At 37.5% G+C, this 24,162-nt stretch overlaps 1 protein-coding gene across 4 annotated transcripts in view; it reads right to left on the reverse strand.

Moving 5' to 3' along the window:
- WWC2 (WW and C2 domain containing 2) overlaps positions 1-24,162 on the reverse strand; it is a 104,377-nt gene that overhangs the window by 40,041 nt on the left and 40,174 nt on the right. For 2 of the 4 annotated variants that reach the window (XM_051790418.1, XM_051790417.1), the window contains exons 3-8: positions 13,515-13,718; positions 12,500-12,576; positions 7,849-7,928; positions 4,471-4,600; positions 3,639-3,785; positions 2,643-2,716 (exon numbers count right to left, since the gene is read on the reverse strand). In XM_051790418.1, coding sequence (XP_051646378.1) covers positions 2,643-2,716; positions 3,639-3,785; positions 4,471-4,600; positions 7,849-7,928; positions 12,500-12,576; positions 13,515-13,718 — 712 coding nt within the window. Of the gene's footprint in view, positions 1-2,642; positions 2,717-3,638; positions 3,786-4,470; positions 4,601-7,848; positions 7,929-12,499; positions 12,577-13,514; positions 13,719-18,167; positions 20,403-24,162 lie in introns of those variants that run through there. The other 2 variants (XM_051790419.1, XM_051790420.1) reach the window with 2 other exon arrangements.

Here is a 24,162-nt window from a genome sequence, read left to right on the forward strand (position 1 = left end):
TGTTGGTAAGAACATGCTGTAAGAAAGAACAGGATGTGACTGGAGAAGGGGGGGCATACAGGGGTAGGGCAACACTTTTCTGGGTCAAACGCCCTTGTTCTGGCTCCGGAGATACACACAACACAGTACAGAACAAGCACAGGAATGAGATAGAGAAGTGGGCATGGACTGTCCACCAAAGGCTGACACAACAGGGAGGGATCAAGACCCTTGAAGCCCTCAACCCATTTCCAGATCAGGTTAGAAGAATGGACTATACATAACTAATCTGCATAGAAAGCAAGAAACTTATATTCAGGGCGGGGACAAAGGTACCGCCACAAAGCCTGGGCAGCACCCCAGGACACTGGACACCCTGTCAGCTACATTGACAGTGGAGCCAGGGCTGGTGATGTTTGTTTCTTTGTTTCCTTCTTCTTTCACTCCTTCCTTCCTCTCTCCCTCTCTTTAACCTCTCTCTCCTCCCTACCCCTTATTCAAAATCCACCAAAGTGTGTGGATTTAACATACCAATTTCCATGCCGGGTGTATAATTTACTAATAAAATTTTGTAAGTTTTTGCAGACTCTCTGACTTTTTGTCATTCCTTTTCGACCACAGGCATCTCTGAATCTTGCATATTCCCTTCCCCTTAAGGGTGGGAAGCCACAACAGGCCAAGAAGGAATATTTGCCAGATCTCCACCACATCAGGATAGGACTGTCAGCATGCTGCACAGATCCTTCTGAATAACACCTGCAACTGAATTTAGCATAGTTATGAACATTCCACCTCCTCAAGACATTCTGCTGGCTAAGCAACAGAAAATCTGCAATGTACAAAATTACCTGATAATTTTCAAGTAGAGAAGTTCACTTACAAGATCTTCTCTTTCTCTTACTTATTTTATAAAAAAATTTGAGAATTTGCACATTTAATATTTCAGAAAAGATGGTCAACCCTTATTAAATTACAGTGATGACTACACTGGCCCAAATAATTGGGGAAAAGGTGTAATTAGGTTCTGAACTTTATGTGCAAACTGGTACGTATCTTCATTATTCCACGTTATGAACACTGAAATGTTCTTGGCTAACTAATTTGTGAGAAAGAAAGATCCTGTGCTACAGCACTCCATACTCTGAGCACTGTACTGTTCTTCTTTTTCCTCTTTTTTTTTCCCCCCTCCAAGGTAGAAGTGGTAAACTGACTTACTGCCAGGTTTTTTGTTCCTACAAAGGAAAGATAAAACACAATGCTGGCACTTCTTGGTATCAAGACACAGTCAGAGCACAGGATGATCTGTTTTTGGATGATTTATGCCTGAGAAAAAATGCCATCTACCTGCATCTAAAACACCACCTGACAATTAAGATTATGTGCATGATGATTCTTAGCCAAAACCACACATGTTCAATACTGAACAAACACAATAGCCTTAGCAGTCTTCAATGAATGCATTGATTATATAATAAAGTTTTATGATCCATAATGAGTATATAAAGGATTACTGTTGTTACTGGCAAGGATGGTAGCTACTACTCTGTATGAAGAGAGTATACATATAAAATTAGGCAAAAAAATAGTTGCGCAGCCTCCCGCCTTTAAAACTTTAAACCAACTATGCCTTTAATCGGTACTTACAAGTTGCAAATTTATTTTTGTAGTTTTCTAACTGACCATGCCACAGCATTCCAAGTGAAATAATACTTAAATCTCAGATTAAATAGCATTTTAGGCACAGTTTTCATCTGGGGAAAAGTATTATTTTTTATTTTGTTGCCTTGCTTAGTTCTTTATAGTAAAAAGAGGAACTTTGAGTGTGGGATAGTTTTTAGATTACTATTTCCCTTATATTATGAAGAACCTCCATAACAAAACCAATAAGGTTTCTGAATAGCTGACAATTAATTTCGTGACAAATATAAGAAAATAATACAATACAAGATTGCTATCTCAATAGTAAATCTTCCCCCAGCATTATGTAGCACTTCTGGTGCCCCAGAAGACATGTCATTTGAACCCTGAATGTTCTGCCTTTGATGCCCATTTTTCAGTGCTGTGGCAATTCATCAAAATGGCACTGCTTTCACGAGCAACTACCACAGAACTTTATTTGAAAGGCATTCCACATTCATCAGTGCAGCAGCTTCAGATTTCTTTTCTCCTCAGGTTAAACTCATTAAAAAAACCAACCCCACAGTGATAACAAGTATTTAAATTATCCAAAGTCCCAGGAAAAAAAGAAGTAATTAAGCCTGCTAAATCTGCACTGGAAATATGAAGAAATGCTGAAACTGAAGAGCCTTCAGTGGTATAGTAAAGTAAAATGATGATCCCAAAGAAGGATATAATGGACATAAATAACCTAGCAGCTCCTTTCAGCACAAAGTCAGCTCACTCTATTCCCTTGATCCCGGACTTGCCAGTAATTTGTCACTGTCTTAATTTTCTTTCTTAACACATCCAACTTCGCACTAAATGACAAACATACTGTTCCAGAGCCCGGCTGCCCCTGGAAGCTGCTTGCGCTCGGAAGGGAAGGGAACACGGCAGGAGCGCCGTCCGCCGGGTGTCGCTGCGAGCACAAGGATAAGTGCCGCAGGGATCCCGAACCTTCCCGGCTCCAGGCTGTGACCGAACACATCAACCGGCCTCGTTACCTTCTCTTGGCCTCTTCATACTGCAGACTTAGTCTGACCTTCTCTGCTAAATTTGATTTACTTCTTGCTCCAATCTGTTGAGGGAAAAAAAAAAAAAAAGTAGCCTTATCACTGTGCAAAGCTGTTAAACGAATCAACAAAACTGAGGCAGAGGATAGAAAAATCACGACTTAAAATCAAAACTAGATTCCCTACCCACTCTGCAGCCAGCACCACACTTGCTTTTAAGTGCCTAGTTAAGATCTCATCTACTGTGATGTACAAAACAGCACTATTTTCTTCTGAGCCAGTTCGTCTATTTTTAACTACTATACTACCAGTTGTCCATATTCTCAGAGTATTTTCAAAGAGGTCTTATGGTGATTGTACCCAAAATTTTGATCTTCTACTGTGAACTCCGCTGAACTTGTAATTTAGAATTAAGTCCGTGCATTTCAGAGTTCTCTTTGTTTGGAAAACCTTGTACATTCTCTTCCTTACATCCTTAGTTCACAGAACTTCAAAGAAACAGCCAAAATTAAGCACAGCTGTCTGTGTATATAAAATATACCATCAGTGAAACAGAGAAGGTTTTACCAAATCACTGAACAAGTAGTTCCACTAACAGTTTTTCAGCTCTGTAAAATGAAATTGCACATTTAAATTCTGTGATCTTGTTTCTGAAAATTAAAAAAATCTTCATAGGGAATTACATCTGTAAGGTTAAACATATCCTAGAGACAGATCAATCTTCACTGTACTGGAACTATTTGACTAAATTAGATAGTCAAATGCTTCATGCTAAATGTATAAAGTTCATCCGAATCTTGATTTAAAATTCAAGGGACAAAAAACCCAGACACCTGATTATAAGTAATTCTCTGAAACAAATATATAAATATAAATATATATATATGCCTATCAGCAACAGTGAACAGTCATTTGATTCCAGTTCTATTAACTGTAGCAGTCTGTTTCAATTTCTCTTTACATTGGACAAAATGGAAAAAAGCTCACCTCACCAGAAATGTCAGTCTGAGACCCCGTATCCAGAGTTTGTCTAGGAAAACACAGCTGGGAGTTTACAGAACTGGAACTTAAGTCTGGTTCAGATGTTTCAATGGTTTGGTCAAGAGTGAATTTCTCTCTCAGCTTTGCAAGACTCTGTCCAGAAAACAGATAAAGAAGTGGTGTTAAAATTCCTTTGCACTTTTACCATGTTTATACCTAAATATCTCCAAAAGATATTTACATAAAAGACTCCACTATAAAAATTGCACGTTTATTTCCTATTAAGCAAACTATCCTTTTAATCAAGTCATTGATAGCTGACACTAAGGGAAACCAACACCTGTGAAAATGCAAAAACTACTCATTTGGGTTTATATCTGTTTTGGGATTTTGTTCGGTTTTGTTGCTTTATTGGGGTTTTTTTTACTTGTCAACCAATTAAATATCTGGTTGATTAAAACAAAAAAACTTGCTTTCAGAAATGGAAATAGGACAATTTAGATTTGTTAAACTTTCACTGATTCAGAAAATGGTCCTGCATCTCAAAAACACATCTCAATTTCGTCCACTTTATGTTCTAAATTGTGATTTAGAGGTAACATATACATTGTACCTTACATACATGTTCAAAAAATCTATATTCTCTAAGAGAGTGGCTTTTAGATCTAGGAACATCAGAGGTTTCAATTTCTGCATATGAAAATGGATTTTAATACTAGTTTGACTCAAAGAATTTTGAGAATCCCTTAAAAGTATAAAATGCAAAGTATTTATCATCTGGGAAGTGAATCATGTTAAAACAAATCCGCACAAAACTTGCATTGACCATTCAAAATACCTTAATTAAATCTTGTTTTTCTCTCTCGCCTGAATTTATTGCCTTTCTGATGGACTTCAGTTCCCTCAGGATGGCTTTGGCCTCACACAGTTCATACCCACTCTGGCCTCCGGACATTTTTTGGTCAATTCTGTGGAAAGAGAGAATATTAATACCAGATACAGAAAATAATACTAACATCTCTGCTGTTCTACTTCAGGCAGAAGCATACTTAGAGAACAGAAAGGAAGGAGATGAGATACTATTTCCTGTAACAGACATGCAAAAAGGAAAAATTACATTGAAATCTCCATTCAAATACTACTTAATCCTGGGCAAAAATGTCAAAGCTATGTAGCATACACACAGTGTCCAGGGAATGGCTTACCAAAAGACTTCTATTCATTCTACCACAAGTACCGAGTTATCACTGACAACACTGCCAAAATTCCTATCCCCACCATAACTCTGCAGCACAGCAGCAGCTTTTGGGTACACCTTTCATACAATTAAATGTCTGTGATCCTTACAGAAGCAGAATTTATTACTAGTAGTATTCTTCTACCCAGACCTGCACTGGGACATGGGCAGACAGGCAAGCTTCTTGGTACTTACTAATCAGCCTTTCTGAGCAGAAACATAAGCAGCACCATTCTTGTCTCAGCTTCCCTCTAGTTCACCCTAATCCTTGGCATTAACCATCTGGTACAGCTGTTGTGCTCAGCCAGTCACCAGGCTCTCTTTATTCACAAAATCTCTAGATAATTAATACCATATGTCATAGATTGGACAATTCATTAAATTCCTGAACTATCAGGATTTTGAAAATAACTGAACATTGAATTAATTAAATTGAAAATAATTAAATTGAAAATAATTTTAAAAATCCCTCCTAAACGTAGAGACAAAAAGATGATTCATTTTAGTATTTCAACATTTCCTTCAAGAACTATAGTTTGTAAGCATATTTCTCTTGTCTCTAGTTTAACTGAATATTTCATAGCATCATGGAAATGACTGCAGCTGTGCTTCACAAAATTAAAATCAACAGCCACCTTGACAAAAATCAATCATTTAGTAGAGAATACAGTCTTTTATAATGCAATTGGTTTTCTGGGTTTTATTATCATCCATCATCTTTGCTGAAAGTCTTTTACCTTGTGAGTGAGGAATGAACAAACATTTTAATGATCAGAAGTGATCTTAAGCATCCCCTGCAAGAACAGCAACTTGCACAAAACACCTGTAACTGTATTCTATCTTTCTTCCAGTTTTGGCCACAAAGAGTTCGAAGTTCTAAAGTAGTCTTTAAAGCTGTGAGCATGCCTGTTCTCCTTTCTCCACATTTCAGTTTTTGTACAAACTAAACTGCATTTATGTAAGAAAATTACCTATGTGGCTCTGCAATCATTTCTATTCAAGGATGTATTTGTTTCAGCTTGAAAGTTCCTCAAAGTCTTTCATAGGCAGGCACTTGCTGTCTGACAACACTCAATTTTTGGTAACTTATCAGGTTGCTAAGGTCAAAGAGATACAGGATACGCCAATAACTGGGATCATGAATGAACAGCTGGGTAATACACCACATGCTGTCTAGAATATGACGTGCCACATTCAAATTGCAACTGCTTTATTCTGTATATAATTAAGATAGACAAGAAGGATCTCTGACATGTAAGATATTCCATCATCCTGTTTTAAATTAATGGGATTAGTACTGTTTGAAAGTGGCTGACTGAATTTTAAAAACAAACGTCCATTGTGTTTCTGTGGAATGCTGTTGACAGTTTCTGAAACATGCTTTGGATTCCTGTCAAAATGGCTTGTGAGCAAGCTGCTTTAAAACAATACTTCATTGTTGAATTAATATAATAAAATCAGCATGATTGGCTAACCTTTAATCCTGGGACAGCAGCATGAGTTTTTATTACCTTAAGCTTTAGAATCAATACGTCTTTCTTCTTCCAAATTTTACTACAAATGAGATCCGATTTACGGTTAAATTCAATCATCTATCCTTGCTGGTCTTTTTATATTTAAATAACAGACAAATCTTACATTTCTGTTTAAGTCAAAATGAAGAAGGATCCTCCTTAGGTGCTGAGAGTTTTCAGTCCCAAATTGACTTCAAACTCTTCATATAAAACCCCCACATTTTTCATCCATTTTGACATGTTTCTGATTATGACTGGTCACTTCCTACACCAGATTTTCTTTCTCACAGTTAAAAAAATGCCTATTTTTTAGAAGTGATCTATTAAAATACACAGGCAATAGCTTACAAGGTGTTTTGATTAAAACTGGGAAATGAACTCCAATCACTCAGCTCCAAACACAGATGCTCTGTCATCCTTTGCAAATCACTTCTCTGCATTTTAGTCCTCTATCTAGAATATGGAAATGCTCTTCCTTTTTCCCACCTTTTGTCCATTTTCTGTATGTATTTCTCAAGCTCTCCGGGATAGAGATTATTACTTATCTGACAGCATCCTGCCAAACACAGGAGGTCCTGAGGAAAAGGGTAAATGATTCCAGACAATATTACACTAATGCTGCAACATTGCTTTTGCTACTGGAACTAGTGAGCTAAGAGCAAACAGCTCAGCATTTTACTGTAAATGTATCCTTAATGTATGAGTACATACTACAGAAAACAACTAGCATTAATAAATTTCTCTTCACATTAGTCAAGAAAACACACTTGTTAGCAAAGTTTCCTCTGCAGCAAGTTCTTTGTGGTGACAGTTCCAGTAATGTTTAATATTTTAGGGCCCAATTTTATAAGTCAGGAGCAGCAGGGATTGCTCAGACTGAAAAAAAATCATTCCCTAATAATCCAGTTGGTTAAACATCCAGAAAGCTCATCCGGTTCAGCATCAGCCCTTTGGACACCAGGCATTCCAGCAACTGGAACAAAGAAAGCCAGGTCTCTAATCCTCAAATTGTGACTAATTTAAAACCCTGCACAGTTGTGTACCATTCATACCTCCAAGAACAGCACCCTTCTCTCTATCTCTTTTGAGCTCAAGGGTGAGGAAGGAGGAAAGACAGACCTAATTACTTTTTCAAAATTTAAAAAAAGTAACTTTAAATGGGACACACAAAGTAGCTAATTTAATCCTACGGACCCTTAACCACCCTTCTTTCTGCCTCTCTGCAACACAAGCTACCTCATGAAAAAGAATAAGAGGGGAGACAGATTTCTCATGTTGACACTTGCACAAAAGGTTTGCCATTTCTACAGATTTCCTGCTTCCTAACTACAACAAAAAGAGTTACTAGGTTCCCCTGTTTCCCCACAATATTTCTCTCAGATAAAATGGATTCAATTCCATGCCAAAAAAAAAAAGAACTTAGGTGTCTGAATTACGTCAGTTTCTACTATTTTCTTTTACTCACTGTTGCAGTGTTTCAAAGCCCTGTTCCTTGTACAGCAGCTCTTGCTTCATCTGAGAGAGTTCCCTCTTCAGCTTCTTAACCTTGTGTGTTAAATCAAAGCAAGAGTTAGAAAATTCCTCTTGTTAAATGGTGTAACACATGGCTTTGAACAATTACTGTATGCTCTACATCAGATAAGAGAAAAAGAGTAAATTGCTCTACTGACACACATTAAAAAAAAAAAAAGGATCTGTTCTCTTCCTGATGTCTATGGGCAACATGCTTTAGTATTAAAGGGACACAAGCAGATTAAATCACATTCCTTATTTGTATTGATACCACACTGTGTTATTAAACCTGAGAGAACTTTAACAAGTAATTTACTTCTCACTTGTTAAGCATGCATTCCAACTGTCCTACAGGGACATGCCTGTTTACTTTTAGGCTTATTATATTTTCACTTTTTCATTCTTGGAAGCTCTCAAGTAATTTGCACTGTAAAAGACAGTGTAAAAGACTCTTTTTTTCCCCTATGAACCATCCTTTCTTATACAGCTTTCCAGACACTGGATCCCTAAATATATAATTTACACTCGTTGAGTTCAAAGACAACAATCACTAAACACATATGGATCACAAATATACATGTCTATTTAATCGAAATATCCTTGGAAAAACATTCTCTACTTTCCCTGAATTTGTATGGTCAATTGCTTCTTAATCTTAATATTGCTATTTCAGATGTCAGCAAATATGAGTACATTACAAAATATTTATGAATCAAGATTGAATAAAAAATCCTCCATTTAATTTTTAATGCCATATTTTCCAAATGTTTGAAACAAAATTTCTGGAGTACCCAAAAAGGAATGCACTTAAACACAAATGAATTATCAGCATACACATACAGACAAATGTCTCCTTGAAGTGCAGAGTACCAGATTTTGGTATTCATACATCTATATCTGGCTTGTTTGTACCACACACGTTAGCCAGATATTGTTACACTTTCTAATTTTCCAATCATTAGGGTGAAAAAAGGGAAAAGCTGAAAGACCCCTGCTGTCACCTACCACCGAGAAATTCTTGCTTGTTTTCATAAGGTCCTCAGATATCCAACACTTTTGAAAAATTTATTATATTCAGAATTTAGACCACTTTAACTGAAATTAACTTCAAAATATGTCTCCAAAATGTTTTGTATCCAAATTCTGATAGAATTCCTACTTGCTGATATTTTTCAAATTAAAAGAAGAAAAAAAAAGTGAGATTCCCAACATGCCAGGCAACTAAAAGTACTGAGCACCAGCAGCTGCTGAAGCTTTCCAAAAGACTTAAAATTCTTTAAATTTCTAAAATAACTAGTGATTTGCACAGCCTTCATACGGGTTTATGAATGATACTTAGGTATTCAAGTTCGTAGTTTCTGGTTAATGAACTTTCTGCGACAGAAATAGAATGCTTTTAATCTCCATTTTCTCCAAAGCAAAATCTGTTCTCTGGATGAGGTTTAAGGTTCAGGCTTTTGGAAACTATCATACTAGTTGCTTTACTTGACAGAAAACTGTTTTTATTTTGACTATACTGAATAGTTATCACAATAAATACACAATGTCTCTAAGTACACATTCAGTGCTCTTTAACTATTTCTTCCTTGACTAGAATGAAAACCCCAAGAGTAATCTCTCAAGTGTTCTGATCAAGGTAAAGGGAAATGTTCCAGGTAAAGTGATGTGTAAAATATGAAACAACTATGAATTTTTCTGAAAAATACAGAAAACTTATTTCTTTTAAAATCAGAAATGTGATTTTACAGTAATAGCAGAAGGCACACTTGATTTCAACTTAGAGGACTGGATCTCTCAGAAACCATTACATTTTCCTCAAGAACATCTTCTGAGTGTTCTCTGCTGTACTTCATCATCATTTCATTATCAAGAAATGTGAGTTGGGCGCATTATCCTAGAAGGATGTGACCTACATCATAATATAGAATGTGTTTACTGCATCATACCTGCATTAAACTATTTTTAGGCTCATTGTCTTCACCTTCAAAACTTTCATATAATTCCTGGTTTTTCACAGCTCTTCACTTCTTTTAACATTCATCCCCTTCCTACTGCTTCTGCACATCATCCTCAGTCACCTAACAGGTCTCTCGCTTCCTCCTTCTAACTGCATCTTCAAGCAGGCTCTTGTGCTAAGCCCCTTCTATTCCCAGCACTTGAGTACTAATGGAACACGACCACCCTGCCCCTGCCCCCCCCTTATTATTTTATAAAGGTGCCTTCCCTACTTGCTTGCTGCATATGCATAAAACTTACTGTGATCACATATGCTTTGTGCTGTTTGAGTTATCTTAATGATTACTAATTAAGACCCCGAATGGGCCCACTCAAAGTCCACTGTAGGATCAGATCCTTCAATTTTAATCTGGTGAGAAAGATCTTTCTTCTCCTTATTTCATTTAATAGCTATCTGATTTCTGTCATATTTTCTCCACAAACTATTGCACAATAAGCAATTCATGTATCCAGAAGGCTCCATATTGTGCACGGGCATATTATGCACAGCTAACAAGGAAAAGGCCAAAGGCCAACTCAGAACTTCCTTGAATGCTGAGTTTCCCCCCTCCAGCCACCACTAACCTGATGATACCAGTAATCCTCAGATACTGTGAGAGAGAGAAACAGGTTTAGTACAACTGACCCGATAGTTCACTAAACAATGTGCAAATTCTAAGTAACTGGCTAGCAGCTTACTAATGACTAACTTTGTTTCTCATTAAGTCCATGCATGCATATACTGCAAAATGCCCAAAGGTGGCATATTAGCAAGCATCCTCAAACATTCAAATAAGGGTAAACTATGATAACAGCCATACCTCTCTTGCCATCTTCCATGAAAACCACTTTCCAGCCCTAGCATCACAGGGTTCCACTTTTTCTTATATCAATTTTCATATCCAGTGGCTTTGGATGGATGACAACACACTTTACGCTGATACAGATATTCTTGGACTGCACCCTTCTAAACTCTGCAGACAAGATTCAGGTCACCTATTTTAGCCACATATGCAGGACTTTGCAACGCCAACAAATCAGGTGTTGGGAACCAGCAGGATATTAGACTCCTTGACTCCAAGAAACAATGAAGAGAGGAAAGCACCTCCAAAAAACATATTACTGTGATTAACACATCTGACTCTCTCCTTGGTGAGCAAATTGTAGATCTGCAGTCAGTGGTAGTGGCAAAAAGTGAGCACAGGACCATGTCTGACCTGTAGGTGACTATATTTAAATTTGGTCATGTGTTGTGTTCTTCAACAACATTGTTAATTTCCCAAATATACTAGTGATTGCCTTGCCAAAGGAAACATCTGTTACTGTTCCACTCATTTTAGAAATAAGTTATCACCTTGTCTCTTCTTTCTTGTTCCTTACTGCTGTTGATTCTTCCTACTAAATTTACAAAATCTTTCCTCCCACCTCCTCCAGCATTAAAATAAGTTCCCTCACTAGCCACCGTCCCTTCTCCTTAAAGGATAAGGGACTACAAATTGAGTTTGTTAAGGAGAAACGTGTTCAGTAGGCAGGAAGGCAACATCCAGACACCAGTTTTAGAGTAAATTCCATCCCTGATTTATACTGAGGTTTAAAATTTTAATGAACTATTCCACAGTTCCTTTTAAACATTAATTGTTTAGATTCCTAATCACAACTCTTATTCTAGGTGAAGGAGAATGTTACTCTCTGAGGCTTCTATGAGTGCTGCTCTGTGCAGAAACCAGGAGGGGGCAATGGAAGAGCTGAGTAAATGCTGTTCCTTGTGCTGCTTCTGCTCCCCCAGTCTGTATTTCAGGCCACATCGAAGAGATATGCTGTGAGGTGCTGTCTTTTTAACCTGGTTTGATTTAATGGTTTTTAAATGGTTTGATTTAACTTTTTTCATTATTAACTACAGAAAGTCTAAGATATCCATAGAGCATTATATGCTGTAGTTGAAATAAATGAACTCCCTATATACATATTTTAAATGTCTTCCACATCATTTCCTCCTTATTCAAGACAAATTCACTAGAGACTAAACTGTGAATGAAAGTTCTTTACAGTCTGTTAGTGACCATACCAAACACAGTTGACCAAATAATGGATTTGTGTTCATTAGCAATTTCAACATGCAGACACAAACTTTCATCCTTGATCTGAATTGTTACATTTTGACAAAACAGAGAGAGGTTTCACACTGTATTGAAAAGTGTTTTTCTAACCAACAGAAACTTCTGAGGCAGTTCATGTAGCTTATGATGCAATTCTAACAGAAGAAAGGTTGTGTAAAAAGTCATCTAGCTGCAGCTCACCTTGGCTATTACGTTTTTATTTTTACTATTTCTTTTAGAAACACAAAAGCATATAACTGAAAATAGTTATGAGATTTATTTAAACCCACATCTATTCAGCATATCTGTCAAAGGTTCCCCAAAATGCATTACTTGAAAGTACCAGGGACAGCTTTAAAAATTAATTTAAAACCTCTGAATGGTATCTAATTAGTATATTAGGAAGTTTCAGTACCAGGGTACAAGATACAACTGCCAGTTCAAGTTATGCTTATTCTACAGTCATAAACTTTGCAGAGAGAATCCAAATGAATATGAGTTAAGTACTCTCACCCTTAATCTCGTAGTGGAGATTTCAGCCTTCAGAATGTCAGGGTCATACTTTGTGCTTGATGAGGAGCCCGAAAACACTTTTTTTAAAAAGACAGAAAAAAAAAAAGACAAATATTTAAGTACTTTTAAATCACTAATTGGTCCCTTCCTGGATGAATCCACATTGATCAAAAACTACAATTTGCAGAAAAACATATAATGAAGCCTTTATAGAGTAGTCAGCATTGCAGCATGGCAATAATTAATGAATAATCAAAATTTTCCTCTTACTTCCCCTACTACTGTATGGCATTTCTTATTTACTTATCCCAGGATCCTAAAGTAGCATCTAATTCTCCCTGGCTTTCTATCCTGTGTGCCATCTTGTGATCACTTCCTTCCTGAAAGTTGTAATTTCTAAGGAGATCTCTGGAAAGCAGATTTATTCAGAAGCCTGGTACTCAGTCCTTCTGCAGATGTACGTGCTACTCTTATCACACTATCTACTTCTAAGAGAGCTGTTTGGCCAATAACAGGCCTTTGACAGTGCTTTACTGTGTGCTGATTCCTTGCCCAACACTGTGATGTGTATCTCTGCTTCACCCCTGGTCACAGCACACAGGCTACAGAATTATTGCCTGGTCTTCTTATAAATCAGTAACAAATTCCTTTCTTGGTCTATCACAGACACCTGTCAACACAGTAGGATCATGCAGACATGAAGGCGAGAGATCCTATTTACTTTGAACCTAGATCTAGCAGAATTTTGTCCTGACAAACTGCATAACAAAACAGATTTCAGAGCCAACTGTTCTAAATCATGGCTCAAAGGAGTTCAATTGTACCAGAGAGAAGAGGGTTCTCGCCAGCAGAATACCTTTCTATTAAATAAATAAATAATGCAGGGATGCTATCTCTAAAAAAGCCAGAGTACAAGGTGTTCATAGCAAATCTTTAAAACTCATCCTAAAGAGAAACAGGATCCCCTGCAAGGCACAGATCAAAGGAGTTACATTGTACTCTAAACCGTACTTACAGCTTGTACGAGAGCTTGACTTTTCTTTGTAGGCACCATTCAACCGTACATACTCATCCAGTGCAAGTGCTAGTCTCTGTTCTTTCACCTGGTACAGCTCCTTCTGAGTACTGAGAGCATCCTGGGCTATCATAAGATAATCTTTTAACATTCTCTCTTGTTCTTGACGCCATTGTTTCCTGGGATCTTCTATTTGTGTTGTTTCTTTATAGGAATAAAATAAAGGATTTAAAGAGACCTCTGCTGAAACCCATTGACAACTAAAACTGCTTCTTTGCTGTAATCCACAGTTAGAGTTTGGCTATTGAGCAGGTGCTTGACTTTGCCTGCTACAACAGTGTGTGTAAGAAACAGTACTTAAGGGATCAGTTACAAAATTAGAATGTAAGGTACAATAGGCAAATGCTTATGTAGATCATTCCCGTGTCTTCAATTTTGAATTAGTAACATCCTAAAACTCAAAAAAAAAAATTTTTTTGCATCAGAGTATTTGGAAATAATGGGATCAACAAAGTCTTTCAATGACATCTTAAAATTTAATGCATTTCTGTACAAAAATTAAAATCAATCTTAGCTATTACAGTTTTTCAACCCCCTTCCTCCCCGCTTCATTAATTTTTACAGCCATACGTTATGTATGATTTTAGTGGTTATCTCTCTCCTTTCACTCTGCAAAAACAATTTTATTTTTCCCCCTATAACTGAACCAATAGATCATTAACTCTCCAGAACATCTCACTTAACTCTATCCCTATTCCTTCTAGACATCTGATCCAATACACAACTTCCTTTTACGGTCAATAGATAAGAGAGGGCTGCCCTCAGAGGGTACTTTACTCCATCAAAGACATGTATCCAAGATATTTGGGACCAAACTGGTTTTTTGAGGTGTCTCCTTTTCACTGACTAGTCAGGTAATATAAATGAGTAGGCTGGAACAGGCCTTTAATTCATGACAGGTTTCAGGTCAAGCATTTTAACTCCAGCAGCCACACAGAAGACAGACTTGCGTAAGATATGTAGACAAGAGGCTCAGACATACATAGTGGTATATATTAAGAAGGTATATGATAAGATCAATATAACTGCAGGTTTTAAGATTTTATTTTAACGTAAACATACGAAGAGGATGAATTGTGGTTGAATGTTCAACCTTATCTCCCTTAGTTCAGCACTTTTTGAAGTTGTACAATGAATATACTTCCTTTAAAAGCTGTAGTAAGTACAAAAACATTCTCATAAGACATAGCCACGAAAAGTTTGAAATCTAAATGCAAATGTGCACCTAACTTCCTAGGTCACATACTGTAAATCTGCAGAGATCTACAGAGATAAAAACTAACATTCAGTACCAAAGTATTTAAGTGCAAAGTATTTACTTCAGAATTTTTCTGCAAAAAGTAGGAGGGATGTTTATTCTCTGGGTTAGATTTCTACCTCTTTAGTCTTTTGAGTTGCTTTACTGTGAAAACCAATGCAGGGCGGGGGGGAGAGGGGAAGGGAACAAGTGGCTGAAGACATGGAGAGGAAAAAGAACTGCAGTAGAATCAATATGACTGCTCCAAACGGTAGCTGAAGTGTACTCTTGGGAGAAGGCACACTTTAAACTCCATATATGAGAACAGGTTTTGTAACAGTGAAAGCTGATAAGGGCAGGTTCTGGTTAATAACAATTTCCAATACTAACTACCAGTTTTTAAAAAGCCTTTTCTCTTGATAATATCACATAAAGACATGCAAAGAAAAGCAGCATTTTGTAAAACTAACCCTGTAGCATTCTAAACTGACAATATCTATGGAACTACTGATACACAAACACCCTCCGTCTATCATTTACAAATGTGACTTATCTACCTGGGAAAGCCATTTCTTAGATGTGCACAGTGGATGCACAGAGAGTATAAACCACGTAAATCCAAGTGTGGTGCATAAAAGATTAAAGAAGAGAAGCTTTATACACAGTTGGTTTTTCAATAACCCTAACAGGAACACTCTCTCCAAAAAACTAACTATAGCTACAGACACACATACACATAGCCACCTGCTCTTTTACACAAAGATATTTGGGAACACAAAGAAGCAAATCAATACCTTTTCTCTCCTAAATGGGCAACACATGTTCCTATCTGTGCCCACTTATTGTTGTTGTGCTTTAACACACTCCACATTCACAGTTATTTACACAAGATAAGAAGTGCTGGTTTCCAGAGTTGTCCTTTTTTGTGAAGCAGGATGAAGAGCATGAAGCAGGATTCTCATGGGTCAATGATCAAATACGATAAATGCAGTTATGGTGGTTTCTTAGAAGAATGTAATGATGTGATTGTGTTTTAAGAGTGCAACCAGCAGCCACCAAATAATCTTACAAGATTGGAAGGTCTCATCTTCGAGCATGTTGTAGGTAATTGCTTTGTAGGTTTTAAGTGAGGATTGCTCAACATGCAGCCCAAAGACCAAATGTAGCCTGCAGAGTTCTAAAATGTGGCCTACAGATGCCCTGTCCTTGCAACTGCAAGAGAAGGACAAAGCTGATCAACAACAGATTATTTTGTATTGCTGACAAATACAATCCGACACTTTCTTTTTGTCTCCTCAAGCTGCAAGCACAAAACAATACTATGATTATATATGAGCTTTTATACTGATATATTTAGAACTTTTATACTGATAGTCATAAATGAGTTAAAGGTGACCCTGCATTTTAAAAATTGCGCACTGTAACTTCAGCATACCAAGGTTTGGGTATTTGCCTCTGTAGGTACATTGACGGGTCAAATTACTCTCAGCCGATTCTATCTACATATTTTATTCCAGAACAAACACTCAGTTGTGAAAATACATCATTATGGAAAAAGCAAAGCAGTGTGTAATGACTATCCCAGAATTGTTACTCAACTTTTACCAAACAGAGAAGACTTTGAATATTTTTCACTGTACCCAAAAAAGCATATCACTTGTTTGGCAAGTTGTTCATGTATGCGTGTGTGTGTGTATATATATACACTTCTCAATCATTTCCATTTTAATCAGTAGGTTTACCCCTCAGAACAAAAAAAACCCCAAAGACAGAACTATGGACAATATTTCTGGTACTGCAGCGCTGCATTTTGAAAAGTATGTTCATTTGAGCACATGGACCTTCCAGGAGCCAACAATTTCTTTTTAAAAGCAGGGTTCTTTCAAAACCAAATATTTATACTTCTCAGAGTAAAGCCTCAGAAAGATAAGGATTTTTTTCCTTGGACAAGAATGTTTCAAGCACCTGCTGTTAAGGTCAAACTTGTACGCACAAAAATATTATTGGGATAGTTAACATGCAAGTCATTGAGGGAGCGGCTTGCTGAACATTCAGAAATGAGTTGTGAAGCCCTTCATGCTTAAACCAAAGTGAGATTTAAATCACAAAGAACATCCAAACTTTTTCCTACCCTTATTATTCAACAGCTGATGTAAAATAAATTAGGGAGATCTCATTCCTTTTATAAGGCAGATAAATGTTTCCACTGGTGACTGCAACAGGATGCCTTATAACCTTGTCTGCGGCACATACGAATCACGCAGCAGATTGCTAGCTACGTGGATGGGAAGATGTTATTTCTGCACATCAGGTGAGGAGTAAGCACTGGTAATGAACAGTAGATAGAGCTGTAGAGTTGCATCTGTTCTAGAAAATGTAAACTGGACTTCAATCGTTAGCAGTGGAGAATGACAAACCATCCCCTTTGGCAGGGCCTCTCCAAAACTTTCTACAGAAACACAGGTATGAACTAAAGGAACCTACCTCAAATGGATCTTTAAACAACTAAGAGTTGTACATCAGGCCCTATGAAGACAATCACTTCAATTAAAAAAAAAATTGTATAAAACAACTTCCTCTGTCCAACCACAATGCAAAAATAATGATCCATAGTAACAGAATGAGAAGGTGGTGGTGAGAGTAATATTCAGGTTACACATTCCTAATTTGCATTGGTTTGTGTAATCGTTTGGCAAAGCCATTTGCAAAGCAAAATTACTCAATTCTATTATGAGATCTTAGTTTAAAACCAATTAATTTAACTTGAAACAAATTACTGCAAGTGCATAGTTAATAAATTTATGAAAAAATAATAAACAAGCAATTTATTTCCTCCTATTTTTAAAGAACTGAATGACTACCCAGATTAGGGGGGAAATTCTGTGGTCTCGCCCAGCGGAACTGCACAAACGGCAGGATGGCAACGCTCCACCCAAGAACGTTATTGTGCAGTGAAATGATCATAGCCCTGTAACACAGAAGAGGAAGCTGTGCTGGCTTTAATCATACTGCTATTCATGAAATGCACTCTTCTTGGGTCACTGCCAGATAGGTTTCATGTACTTAAACTCAGCAAAAAAGCTGGCCCAAACAATAATTCAAAATCAAAATGCCAGGACTGACTTTCTGCCTTGAAAGTTTTGTTTATTCTTTTGGCTGGAATGTGCTTCAAGGGCAGCAATGTTATGCATGCTCTGTGTAATTATACACAGGATATATATTATACATGGAATACAGGCAATAGTAAGGCATGTCAATGTTTTTAAATGAGATATTTTCATACGTTATGTTCCTGTCTACTATCAAGCAGCTCTGCCAAAATTTTACAGTCTACTTGAACAGAAGGAAACTATTACCTTATCAGCAGTAGATCTTATTTCCATAAAATACGAAATTAAAATCCCACTAGAAAATCCCACAGGAAAGGGAATGGCTCCTTGGCACCCTACTGTGAGACATGAGAGAATTGAACATTTTACTACAGGATTAACAATATGTGGAAGCAATAGTTTCCAACATCTCCCCTTGCCAAAAAAAAAAATAATAGCACTGGCTGGGTCTAGAACAACCCACATGTAAATAATGTTCAGTTAGACACATTGCATTTAGGCAACACAGTTAGAGAACAAGTAGTCTCAAGCAACCCAATGTGGAAAAACAAAAGCCATATATGCTAAATTGCTACTTGAGGAGGACAAATACACAGCAAGAGGAGACAAAAATCATTACATACTTTTCACTCTGAAGAGAGAATTCTCATCCATTTAAACACATGCCCATATTATTCCAGTTTGTAAATGTTGCAGAATCATCATCTCCAAAGAGAGGCTATTCCAACTGACCTGGCAAGAAATGAGGACCAGAGACCTAAGATCTCTAGAAAGGAGAGCAGAGGGGAGTTGCACACCACAGCTGGAGCTGTGCAATAGCTCTCCTTTTTGGCAGTGATGGTTTCCACCATATCACCTCAAACCCACACTCCCCAACATTACACATTCACAAGTTCTCTTTTACACAGTCTTTGGTGCTAACTCAATCCAGTGCAAAACCTGTTTTATGTACTAAACCCACCCAAACACTAACTGGCTCCAGAAGATAACATAAAAGCAGATGCATCATGTTCTGGCAGGTTAAGTGAGTTGTGATATGCTAACAAAGGTCCAATGAGCCAGTATAAAGGAAGAACTACACAGCTGGGGCAATAGTTTTTTTTTTTTAGCAGCAGTAAGCCTACTTACAGATCCACTGGATTCTTAAATATGGATCTACTCATCAGTACCATGCACCTTCTTCCTCATATACTAGAAAATTTCACTTACAGGAAAATTTCCAAACCTGGAAACCAGAACTACCAGACAAGAGGAAGCAAAACTGCACTGGCTAAGTCCTGAAAAGAGGGTAGTTCTAACTGATGCAGAACTACTGCATGTCACAGCTGAGCAAGACACCCTGCATCAGGGTGGCAATTTCTCTGCCTGAAAGATTAACTGATGAAAAGATAACTCCATTACACCTGATTATTATGCAAGATAACATCTCTGGTTATCTTGCATAATAATTGCAGGACTACTCCTTCCAACCAAACAGAACTCCACCTTCAAGAGAATAAGACAGGCCTCAAAACTGTAAACCCAACAACTGACTACATTCAGGATCCCTTCTCACTGGAGCCTCTCCTGAACCCAGTGGCTGAAGAAAGTACACAAGTTAAATCCATACTGGTTTTTCAACAGCACCCAATACCTCTGCTGTACATTCTACTCCACAGAGGTGGTTTGAGAAGGAGGAGATACCTGGAAATCAGCTTACTGCATGCTGAGAGCAAGCCCCCGGAAAAGGGCTGCAGGTCAGCCAAACTAGGGTCAGGCGCAGCAAAGGAGAATCAGGATTTCAATGGTATCTTGCACAAAAATGTCTGCAGATGGCACAAAAAAACCAAAACCAATCCTTCCACGTATCATATCAGAGGAAAAATGGTGTCTGATACTAACTAGCACAGGATAATATGACTTAGCTTAGTGGTGAGTGGTGAAAGCAGTTTTATCAACAACATTACATAATCACTATGGATATGTTTATTCTACAAGTATATCCCACATTATTTGATAAACAAACTGGCTTTCAAATCTCCAGTACTTTTGCATGCAAACCAAAACTACATTTAGGGAAAAAAAGTGCAAATATTACTACATTGTACTTCAAATGGTATAGCAAATATTGCAGGCAATTGAGATGCAAGTCTTAATGTTTAGCAAAGGAGCAAATGCACTAGCAGTAGTTTCAGGGAGAATAACCAAGTGTTACTAGACTGCCTAAAGGAATGTACTTTATTGTTTACATAGCAAATGCTTTCTGAATGCTTTTTTTTTTCTTATTCCTTTTTCCCTCCTGCTTTTAAAAATACTTATAAAAGTAAAGAGAGACATGGATGAAAATTGGGTTATTTAGAGTATGTTCAAAATTGACGTCTCTACAGTTTGTTTCCTGCATCAAACTTTCATCCCAAAAAAAGGAATCCTCTCTTCCAGATACTTCTTCACTTCTCCATAAAATAATTGTGTTTCAATTTGAGCAAAGAGAGAAAATGAGAACTTTTTCCAGCTATACTGTGTAAGTATGAGCAGATTTGCAAGAAAGATTTATTCAAAGACTTTTACTATCAGATTCCTCGAGATATCAGGTAACATATGCTTATATATTTCAGAGTAAAATGCTGTAGAAACTCTGAGCATCTTTTTCTACATTATCAAGAAAGTAGGTAATATTCTACTGCTAAGGTTAGCAGAACTAAGACATTAGAAAAAGATGCAAGTGTGATCTTTACATAAATGCCAGCAGGTAAAATCATCTTTAATTCAAAGCCTTCATTGCTTGAGCCCCCCTTCTGTAGCCAGCATGCACCAAATTACTCTAATCCCTTCTTATAGCCAGGGCACAGAGAAGACACTTACCTACAAATAAGATTCAAGATAAGATATACTGCACTTGAGTTTCCACCATGTGTGTTTGCTGACAGTAAAGAGTCTTCATAATTGTTTGCATGTCACCTTCTGCTCAGAAGATGGTGGTAGGTTGTGGGAACAAACAGTGCACAATTACGATCATGATACATGACTCCCTCAAGCTACTGGTAATTGCAGACTCATGGTGGGATTTTCAGATTTCTTCCTTTTCTGAAAATACAGTCTGGCATACTTTCATAGATGCAGATGTATTAGAGTCCCAGGCTGGAGCAGAGAAAAGTCAGTCTATCCACAAAAGTCCCTGTGTTAGATAAACCACTTGCACAGGCATAAACTAGCATGAAAACCTTTAAGATTACAACAAGAAATAGAATACCTGTAGTTAAAATATTGTGCTGTAAGTATCAAACAGTGTAGGTAAATAGTTAGGCTTTGAAATTTTAAGAAGGACACCAAGTGAGCAAAGAGGAACCTTTGATGAATTCTATTCTTGAGCTAAGCAGATACAAACCCCTTCGCCTTTTTTTTTAGCATCTCTGACTCAATTTTATTTTTCTCTGTGGATGAACAGTGATGGAAAGCTGTTTCTGGAAAGGTACATTCATGCTTCCAAAGGGGACAATTAAAACTAAGTAGGGAGGAGCCGCAGAAGCAGAGAAGGTAGTTGTCCAACTCTGTTTTGAAAAAAAGTGCTGGGGAGGAAGGCAGGGAGAAAAAACATCATATTGAATACAAAGTACAGAATGGCAAAAAGAAAGCAGTGTGATGGTCTGAAACTGTACTAGGCTGAGAAGAGCTATTCCTTCCTATCATCATCTTTCAAATACCATCACTCAGTTTCTTTCTGCTACTTTTGCCACTAAACATTACTAACAGGAGAGTACCTGTTTTATAGGTTAACTAGATCAATGTAATGCAGAAAACAACCACTTGCCTTGTTATTCCCGAGACTGAAGATAGGAACTGAAAGTAAAGAGGGTAAGTTATTTAGGAACACATAGGGTGCTGAAGGCAAAGCAGAATCCATTCCAGGATTCTCTTAGACTATTCATGTCAAGCCAGAAGTAGAAGTTTCCCTTTCTTGCTCCTATTACCTCCACAGCTCTTCATCTAAACACACACCATGTAATGATCCAGATCAGAAAACCTGAGCAGCTGGGGGAAGGAAGAAGAGGTGGACAACAACTCGCACCTCAGGAAGCAGAGCGCTTCCCCATTGTCCATGTTTACTACATATCCTCACACTGACACAATGTGGGGGCAGGAACCAGAGCAAGCAGTGACTGCTACTTCAGCTGCCACCATCACCAGAGAAGTGCACCTGGAAATCACAGCTTCAGAGTCAAAACTGCTTCCTGAAAAGTCTGCACAGAGCATGGAACAAATAAATGAAAGTTCAACGATGTAATTTCCAAGAACATGTAACCACTGCTACTACGAAAAGTAGCTGTCCTCCATTTCTTCCACTTGACTGTTCTTTCATATCCCCAGGTCACCTTCCCCTTCTTGCTTGCATAAATAGAGGTGTGGAAAGGAGAACAAACAGCAACTTTTATTTTTCCATACCAGATTAGTTTCAACTCGAATCGGTTCCCTGATCTGATTCACTGTCTGGTCATGCAAATGTTCATGCCAGTATAAGCAAAAACATTGCAGGGACAGAACAAAAGGCCAGAGGTAGCAACAGAGCAGGACCAATTCTTTCAAAGATTATACCAGTTTAAAGGTTTTGCAAATCCAAGTTCTAAGAGCACAAATGTTTGCATCTCAGACACTTAATGCTTGATGTTGAAAACCCTGCAAAAGAATTGGAAAAACATTGAAAGTGATCACTTTGCCTGCAGATATACAAAATAAAGTAGAGTAATAGTTATGTGTTACCATTGCTTTGAGTTCCTAACCATGTTGTTTAGTAAAATTAGTAAATGTCAGCAAATTAGCTGAAGTAGATGAACACAGAGGAGAACATATATACAATTATAAGAGCAAACAGCATAAGTTCTAAAATCTTTGGACTCTCACAAACCACTGTAATAAGGATCCTGCACAAAAGGAACTCCTCAGGCCCTGGCCACCAAATAGTATCCCTTCAGTCATCCTCTAACAAAGGGCACTACTGAACCACAGGGTAAGCATTTAAGTTCTTACAGCATTAGCTATCCACATCATATGCATGTTCTGCTTTGCCAGATGGCCTGTAATCTGGTCTCCCTTGAAGCTGAAAGCATCACATTAAAACTCCTAATTGGGGTAATATATTCATGAAGTAGTGACCTCAGTCAATGTTTCTCAAAGTGGATTATATCATCCAAAAGGATCATGCAAAAGCTCTAAGGCAATCATTACGAGCTAAAAAAAAATCCCCAAACTGCATTTGGGGGAAAAAAATTAAAATATATAAAAGTATAGAAAATGTGAGATGATAATAAAATTAAATTATACTTAAACATATTGACACCAAAAGAATCTGAGGGATTGTTCTACAATTCCAGACTGCTCACAGACAACTCTTAACCCTCTCCAGAAGAGAAGAGTTTGCACTGGCCCTTACAGAAAGTAGGCTTTTCTCCGGTTTGTGTGAGAGAAGGGAAGCTAAGGGACTAAGATAAATAATTACACAGATGGGGAAAATATTTAGTTGTCATGAAAAAATAATATATACATTGATTTACATAATTTTTTAAGAACTTACGTTATAGAAATATAGTAGACTTTTTTATTAGAACTTTGCAATGTCCAGCCTAGTACGGCTTTCTCAAAATCAGTGGGAGTTTTGCCAATATCCACCCTTCCAGAGGAGTAAAGACTTATCTGACCACTAATGGAAATTCCATCCTTAACATTTTCAGCCTTGAATTTTTAACAGAAAAGGAGAAAAAAACCACATGAGTAAGACCTTCTGAATTTACAGTCTATTGCCTTAAGTTCTAGCCTGATCCTCATAGCTTACTGGGTTGGTTTGAGAAATTTAACAATATCAGAGTTGTTGTAGTAAAATGGGCCCATGTCCCGGGGACAACCTGAAATTTCACAGTTGAATCAAACGTAGCTTTTTACAGAGGCACACAGTAGGAACAACAATAGAAAAAGAAATGAGAAAAAGGACAGATAATAGAGAAACTATTCAGAATAACCAATTATGGGATGCAAGAGGAAAGAATCAATGTGCCTTCCCTCAAATACTTTGCTAATATAAATCCAGCCAGAAGGCAGTGAATGTGAAACGTCATTACTCACCTCTCCCTACCTAACACATGGGAGAAGATTTCTTCCAGAGGTGCCATCCCCTCAAGATGCCACTTATGAGTCCTGAAATTCCACTTTATCCAACCTGTTTTTCAGGCATCTATCCATTTGTTCCTCCTCCTAGCAGTAGCTACAGGTTTTC

Source organism: Manacus candei, unplaced genomic scaffold (genome assembly GCF_025592945.1).
Source record: "Manacus candei isolate 608988 ecotype Guabito, Panama unplaced genomic scaffold, ASM2559294v1 h1tg000028l, whole genome shotgun sequence".
Taxonomy (NCBI): Eukaryota; Metazoa; Chordata; class Aves; order Passeriformes; family Pipridae; genus Manacus; species Manacus candei.